Source organism: Mobula hypostoma, chromosome 13 (genome assembly GCF_963921235.1).
Source record: "Mobula hypostoma chromosome 13, sMobHyp1.1, whole genome shotgun sequence".
Lineage (NCBI taxonomy): Eukaryota > Metazoa > Chordata > Chondrichthyes > Myliobatiformes > Myliobatidae > Mobula > Mobula hypostoma.
The window spans coordinates 76,335,006-76,343,599 of record NC_086109.1 but is presented as its reverse complement, the minus strand read 5'-3'; the positions used below and the strand labels follow the sequence as shown (position 1 = coordinate 76,343,599).

Here is an 8,594-nt window from a genome sequence, read left to right as displayed (position 1 = left end):
CTATTTATTTCAAAGGCATTAGAAATCAAGCACAGTTGAATCTGCTGGAGGAACACAGTAGGCCGAGCAGCATCTGAGGTGGGAAAAGGAACTATTGAGATTTGAACTCTGCATCAGGATTGAGGGTGGAGGTGGAAGATAACCGATATGAAGAGGAGGGAGGGTGTGGTGAGATAGTGGCCTGTAGGTGATTGGTGGGCCAAGTAGGATGAAGGCTGATGGCAAATGGAGCCAGGTAGGATGGGGAAAGAGTGAAGCTGGGAGACAGAGGCAGATTTAAGTAAAACAATCTGATGGAGCCAGGTGATGTTGGATGGGTTCAGCAATGGAAATTTTACTGTGTCACCAAGAATGCACGATTACTCTGCTCCCCGTGTTCCCATCAGCAGAATTCAATAGAGTCATATAGCAAAGAACCAGTTTTTCAGCCCAACTGGTCCATGCCAACCAGGACCCTCGTCTAAGCTAGTCCCCTTTGCAAGTATGTGGTCCATATCCCCTGAAAACCTTTCCTATTCATGTACCTGCCCAAGTACCTTTCAAATGCTGTTAATGTCATTGGTCATTGCCTCAATCACTTCCACTGGCAGCATAATCTATGAGGTAAATTTGTAAGATTCAGAATGTTTGCCATTGTTTAAAATATTATAGGTGCCATTTATTATTTGTGTTACATTTCAAAAGATTTACACAAGTGTTCACCAAAAGAACTGTTGAAATATTCACAAAACAATTACAGAAACAAAACCAAAATCATACAATTGATCCTACAGGAAAATAAGTGCTTTAACAAGGAGCCTTCATCGAGTCAGAAGGCCTTACTTTTTGCCTAGATCGCAGTAACATTGTAATATTGCACTTCTTATGAAACATTAGAATCTTGAAAAGTTCACAGTGCATTTAAAACTACTGCATTGGATTACATCAACATACAACTTTAAACAACAACTTTTGACTAGATTTTCGCCTGCTGCAATATGTGGAGTTTTCAAACAGTCAATGTCTACGGACCTAGCCCAGACTTGTCATCTGCTACAGAACAGTATTTTACAATCCTGTGTATCAAAAACAAAGAAAGAAAGAACATTCTGACAAAATGAACATGCTGAGCTTAAAACGAAAGAGAAATTTGCCACCTAATAGTGCTGTAGCAATTCCACACAATTCATATTGCATAATACAAGTACATACATTTTGGAAAAGGTGAGTTTAAATAGATTCTCTACATTTTTTCATTGTCTAGTCCATTAATTAACCATAAAAGTACCACATGTAGTTATCTTTAGCAATAAAACATAAATAGTGCTTTCTAGCGATCTTTCAAAACATCTGTCCCCAATAAAGTTGCCACTTTGACTCAACAACACATTACATATATCATTTTGTTCTAGAGCTTTGCTTTAAGCTGACTTTTTTCTTCAGCAAAACATGGACTCAAAGGTATGGGAAAATGGGAGATTTAATATAAATATGTATTTAATAACATTTAGAAATGGAAAAGTAATTAGGAAGTGTGGAAACCAACTACTGATTGGCATTTTGGAAAAGGCGGCAACTACTTCTAAACATTCTGTTCGATACAAGTGAAACTGAATTATGATACCAATCCGTGATTACATGAAATCCTGCCAGGTTTCTTAAATAATGATATAGTCACTACAGACTCACTTAATTGTCACAATCCCCAATATTTGCACATTTTCTAAAGCAGACACAAGATCTAGGAGTTGAGCCACCGTACTGCGAAATCTTGGAATGGAAACTTCATTCAGAAATGGCAGATCAGCTCCAGGAAGCTTTAAGCCCAAATCTGCAAAACAAAACAATAAATAAAAATCAAAGTTTTTATTGGATTGTGCTTAACAAAGGGTTAAGGGTTATCAGTTTACACCACTCACGTACTATGAAATATTTAGAGTTCATGCCAAATATTTCTTTAAATGTTTTAACTTCAGGATAAACAAGAAAGCTTTTGCACAGAATTGGTGTATAATTTCACTAGCCTAAAGTGTGCATAAAAAAATTCATTCTCAGGATACGTTGGAGACTCTACATCCCACAGAACCTTAAGACAAGAGAAATTAATTGGTGATTGGAAGCGATTTCAAGGCAGAATAAAAAGTGGTCAGATTGACATCTCAGGTAACCTCACAAGCTTAGAGTGACACCTGGAATGAGTCTACTTTGGATGTATGGGAAAGCTATATTTATAGCCAGAATTATTCAACTCTTGTGGGAGTAGTCTCTAAAAAGACAAAATTAGTCTGTTCCGTGTAATCAAATTGCAACAATATTCATACTTCAACTTCATGATTTCGATGGTAGAGGATTTCAAGAGTGGAATTCAACACATTTATGTTATTACATCATAAACACAAGAAATTCTGCAGATGCTAGAAATCCAAAGCAACCCACACAAAATGCTGGAGGAGCTCAGCAGGTCAGGCAGTATCCATGGAAAGTAATAAATAGTCAACGTTTTGGGCCGAGACCCTTCTTCAGGACTGGAAAGGAAGTGGGAAGATGCCAGAATAAAAAGGTGGGGGATATGTTGACTGTTCATTTCCATGGATGCTGCCTGACCTGCTGAGTTCCTCAAGCAGTTCACTCACTGAGTGCATGAAACAGCGAATGCATTTACAACTATCCAACCAATAAGTGATATGCAGACACCTTCATACATAGATACCATTTACTAACACTTTCATCCATAAAATCACCAGTGATCACATCCCTGTCACCGTCGGACAGAGATATGTCCCAACCAGGCATGTGAAAATGACAATGACAGCCTGACTTGTACACTGAGAGTTTGACTCGTGCCCAGATAAAATGGTTGACCCATTGACTCTCATGGTAGCAGCAGCTATGGCTATTTGCTGTCAGCCATCAATGCCTTGTCCAGTGTTAGCTGTCCCTCAGAAAAGGAGGTTTACAGCAGAAATGGAGTGTTTGAGAATGGGGAAAACATGTCTAGAACCTTGCACTTAATTTCTCTCTGAGCAACAAGGTAAAGATTTTCCCCATTCAATAGGTATATTAATTAGGTCATGTAATCCTTCAACCTTGTTATGTTGTTTATTGGTGTACATAAAAAATCAGTAATATAGAGCTAATAACAACCGAAACACATACCCTCAGAGTATGATCCCATGATCCTGAGCAGAAGGCAGTGCCATCGGGGGAAACCCGTAAAGTGCTGACTCGATTCTCATGTCCAAAGAGGATGGATACTCTGGTTCCCTTCAACACATCCCACACATTGATGGTGTAATCGTTGTAACCAGCGAACAAGAGACGACCTGCAGGGAAGTCCAAATGTATTATTCCAAGACAGAAGTATATGTTAGGAATCGAAAGGACTCACAACCCCAAACCTGTGCTGCCATTCCATAAAATCAGGGATGATCCATTGGTTGCCTCTCAAAGTGCAACCCTACGTCCCCGCTGTGAGAGGGGGAAATAGGTAAGGCCGGCCAATAGGGCTCTGGTGAAGCTGTGTAGGCCAATCGCCTGTAGAATGGATTACAGAAACATTGATGAACTCCAACCATACCATTGATTTTGGACAACGGAGAGGGAAGCCATTGAGCCCAAGAAGAAGACAACTCATTGGTTATCTCAACTCCCACCATTTCCTGGTAACCTTTTACTATTTTAGTTATCACATCTATCTACCTCTGCCTTAAAAATATCGTAACGCTCTTCCTCCACCACTCTTTGCGTTCCAAAGCAAAAAAGTCTTTCCCCCATATTTAAATAAAGATCCCAAGTTCTAGAAATGAAAATAAAAACAGCAAGTACTGGAAATATGAAATAAATGTAGAAAATGCAGGAAACACTCAGCAGGTTAGGAAGTATCTGTGGAAACATTTCACCTCAAAGATCCTTTCTCCCACAACAGAAAACATCCTCTTCAAATCTACTGTGTCAGGATCCCTCAAGACCTTACATGTTTCAAACTAGTCACCTCTCACTCTTCTAAACTCCAGTGAATACAAGCCCAGCCTGTCCAACTTTTCTTCAAAATGCAACCCATTCCTGCCAGGTATTAGCCTAATAATCCAAATGGTTTCCAATAGTAAGACAAATAGATCAAAGATTAGCTTTATCTGTCACACGTACATTGAGACATGCAGTGAAATACATAGTTTACATCAAATCAAATTGGTGAGAATTGTGCTGGTCAGCCCGCAAGTGTCGCCATGCATCCAGCTCCATCATAGCATGCCTGCAATTCACTAACCCTAACCCGTATGTCTTTGGAATGTGGGAGGAAACCAGAGCACCCACAGGAAATCCACATGGTCAAGGGAAGAAGTACAAACTCCTTACAGGCAGTGGCGGGGATCAAACAATCTTAGAGCTGGTGCTTTACGGTGACGCGCTAACTGCTACACTGCCATGCTATTCAGGATAAATAGGGCACATCGTGGATACAGTACTCCAGGTGTGTTCCTAACAAAGCCCGTTGCATAACCTCTCTCTTTTGTACTTAATTCTCCCGGCGATAATGATGTGCTTGCTTTTAGAATTACTTGCAGTAATGGGCTGAAGGAACAATTTTATTGGAATAGTTGTTTCAGAGGCCCACTCTCCTTTCACTGGGATTGGCAATGAGTATTCCTCAGATGTAGGAAGCTGGGTGAAGGGGTGGTATCCATTCGGTCAGATTCCCATTGCAGTACAGAGATCGGGCATTTCTTCAGTCAGAGGAGGCTGAATCTGCACCGTTGTCTTGTGATGACATGGAACATTATTGGGCCTGCACCAACCACAGGTGCTCAGCCAGTTAGCTCATGTGAGAGGCTCTTGATTGAGCAACAAACAAAATGCTGGAGCAGCTCAGTGTGTCAGGCAGCCTGTAAAGGTAAACAGACAGTCATTGCTTCCGATTGAGACCCTTGTGCCTTTCTCTCCATGTCCTACATTTTACACTCTCCGCCATGCATCGGTACTTTCCCTCTCTCTTTTCTTCCCACAGCTTCACACCAGCTCATTTTTTTCCTGATGATAGTTCAATGTGATTCACTGATAGGCAAGCTGTGTGACACTGGACTTTCTTGCATCTCAGTGAAGAGGCATCTGAAGTATGTAAAGCTGAGGCTTTACCAGACATTGGTCCGGCCGCACTTGGACTATGGTGAACAGTTTCGGGCCCTTAATCTAAGAAAGTTAAGAATGGATGAGCTGGCATTGGAGAGAGACCAATGAGAATGATCCCAGGAATGAAAGGGTTAATGCACGAGGAGTGCCTGAGTTTAGAAGAATTTGGGGGGGGGGGGGGAACGAAATCTCATTGAAGTCTATTTAATATTGAAAGGCCTAGATAGAGTGGATGCGGAGAGGATGATTCCAATAATGGGTGAATTCAGGACCAGAATGCAGCTTCAGAATACAAGGACATTCCTTTAGAACAGAGTTAAGGATGGATTTCTTTAGCCAGAGGTGGTAAATCTGTGGAATTCATTGCCACAGATGGCTGTGGAGGCCAAGTCATTGGGTATATTTAAAGAGGAGGTTGATAGGTTCTTGATTAGTAAGGGTGTCAAATGTTACAGGGAGAGGGCAGGAGAACGGGGTTGAGAGGGATAATAAATCAGCCATGATGGAATGGTGGAGCAGACTTGATGGGCTTAATGGCCTAATTTTGCTCCTATGTCTTATGGTCTTATAATCTAACAAAAAAAACACAACAGCAGACACATTTCTCCAAGCCTACAGGGACAGTTTTTGGGTCTGAACTGGGAACACCAGAAATAAATGGTGGTAGTTGGTGTTTACTTTAAACAATGAAATCCACCTTCCGACAACAATTAAAAAGCTCGTGATTTTATTATTGTTGCCACTAATATTTCCCCTATTCTCAAACTCCAAATTTCTTTGACAAGGTAGCAAAAGGATGGGAGCTAACAGGTCACTGCGCCTAACATTTGTTTCTCAGTCCTCGTCAGAAAGTTGCACAGATCTTTAAACTTCACTGAAAGCTGACATTTCAACTCAGCAGAGCTGTGCCGCTGCCATTAAACTCGGCGTCTTACATTGGATCCACAGGCAAAATGAGTAGCCTTTTGTGCAATGACTCTCAAGTCTACTTAGAATGAAGAAGATGGATTGAAGACAGGCTCAGCCCTTGACTTTCTTATCTGCTGAACCTTGCTCCCCCAGACTAACAGTTCACTTCACAGGGAGTAAATGGTATTTCCTTTTCACCGATGTCATCAACATGTTTTTCTTCTCAGCCACAGCCAAAATGAACAAAAATATTTGACTTGGAAACTCCCCATAAAGTTCATATCCTGAAAACTACCTATAACATTTTTAATTGGATTAGTCATTGGACATCTTTTGAAAATGGAATTTCTCATGCAGAAGAACAGTGGCCATCTGATTCATTTTACATATTCAAAACAATTCTATAAATTGAGTAGATAGCTAGAGACTCTTTTCCCCCCAAGGTGGAAATGTCTAAGATGAGGGGGCATAATTTTAAGGTGATTGGAGGAAAGTATGGGGGGGGGATGTAAGAGGTAAGTTCTTTACAGAGAGAGAAATGGCTGCATGAAATGCCCTGCCAGGGGTAGTGATAGAGGCAGATACATTAAGGTCTTTTAAGAAACACTTCAATGGACACATGGATGACAGTAAATGGAGAGCTATGTAGGAGAGAAAGGTTAGATTGATCTTATTATGGGTTGAAGGACCTGTATTGTGTTGTGATCTATGTTCTATGTTCTTAACATTCTTAACAATCTTAACATTGCAAGGTTGCAATGGGTTTTATAGGTTTTATAGTTTGCAATGATTAACACTTCACTGGTTCTTCTCTGAGAATAGCTTGGTCAATCTCTCATCACACTGAGGCTGGCCCTCATAGCCTGTGAGTTTCCCCGGCTTGCCATGTCCTTGAGGAGGCTGGGTGGAAAGTCCTGTGGAGTCTTGAGAGATAAACTAAGTTAGTCCGCGCTGTTCAGCAGCGGTGTGGGGAAATTTATGAGCTGAGGAATGGCTCACTGCTCTTTGGACTCAATCTCAGTAACTTCTTGACATGTCAATCAACAATGTTTGCAATGCATGGGGAAATAATGAACTTCAGTGTCCACATGGCACCAGAGAATGGCCTTATCCAGAAGGGGAGAGAGCTTTAGTGATGCCTACTTGCAACCTCTCCTCAAAGCTGAGAGGAATGTTGTGTGTGTTCGTGTGTGCCTGTCTTTCTCCAATCCTGTTAGAAAGGACTGCTAGTATCGTGGGAGGCGGCACTGCCAGCTGCCACAACCCCAGATCCACAGATATGAAGGCAGAAGGCAACCAAAAAAAAAACGAATGCAGCAGGTTCTAGAGTATCAAGAGTGTGGTAGCCCTAATCTGGGTTTAACAGCTGCCATTGAATAAGTGATAGTGCTGGCCTGGGGCCTGTGAATTTAGGGGTTGGCAAAGTAGATTCCACTGACCATGACCCACCTCCCCCAGACACCTTTAGGTATAGCAGCACATTCCAGGCCTCCAGTTCTCCCCTTCATACCTGTGCAAATGAGAAGCCTAGAGCAGGCCCTGAAGAAAACTAGCACACAGAGTTTCCTCTCTTATCACCCAGAGCTCCAAAGAGTAGCAATTAAAAGCAGTAGTAGAATAAGTGACAAGAAGATACATGTAGGGACACAGAAGAGCCTTAGCCTCTGGAAAAACATATCAATCCCCAGGATTTTGCAATTATTGTGGGGAAATAAACATGGCTTCACACTTACGAACAACTGGATTTGGCTAACCCTGAGACCTGTGACACAAAACTCCAGTTCCCAGCATACAACTGGCACCTTGGCCTAGCGGAGAGCCTGGTTCCCAGTCAATATGGAGCACAGGCACACTCTGGTGTTCCAGTTGAATGGGCAGTGACCAGCAGCCACAAAAGGGAAAGGACCAATGGCTACTGTTCAGATAGTTGGTCTATCTGCAGAGCAACCCCTCCGAGCTGACAGCTGGTCCGTGCTCTAAACTTTTATTTCTCGAATCTCTAAGCACTCATACATGTGTACGGAGGAACCTCTGTGATTGACAGCTGCTTAGAGCCAATCCACCAACCTGTTACACCCCATCGCTCATACTGACATAGCCCTGCAATGTGTAATCATCATCCCTCCAGCAAGTCGATCAGAAACAATGGGACCATTTCTCCTCCCTCACTGAATTTATTAATTATCAGCACCGATTGAATTTGTCCTAATGTGAACAGCTGGGACCCAAGCAACTTCTCAAAACATTGGAAATACTTTCTTCTTCACACCTGAAGTACAGGGTTTACCTCCCTATTTATGAGAGGATTGCAGTGAAATAAGGGTGGCTGAAGTCTGGTGCATTCCTGCTCTTGTTTCTTATATGTTCAGCAGCTCGAAGTGGAATCTCCCTGGGGTTTGCTCTGGAATCTCCAGTAATTTATGAAAGTAATTAAGATTCAAGCCCCTCACCCCTCTCAGTCTCTTAATTCTAGCTCCCTTGGTTATTCTGTTATTGGCATTCTAACATTTCTTTTTGCATTATTTCAGATCGCACTGTTACCTCAGCAACATTCTGTTGCTTTGCACTTGTTATTATAT

At 41.8% G+C, this 8,594-nt stretch overlaps 1 protein-coding gene across 1 annotated transcript in view; it reads right to left on the bottom strand.

Moving 5' to 3' along the window:
• Positions 1-634: 634 nt before the first annotated feature.
• The window catches only part of gnb5b (guanine nucleotide binding protein (G protein), beta 5b), a 79,108-nt gene continuing 71,148 nt past the window's right edge, over positions 635-8,594 (bottom strand). Inside the window, exons 12-13 of the mRNA XM_063065975.1 lie at positions 3,136-3,302; positions 635-1,810 (exon numbers count right to left, since the gene is read on the bottom strand). Of these exons, the coding sequence (XP_062922045.1) occupies positions 1,799-1,810; positions 3,136-3,302 (179 nt within the window). The 3' untranslated portion in view covers positions 635-1,798. The remainder of the gene's footprint in view (positions 1,811-3,135; positions 3,303-8,594) is intronic.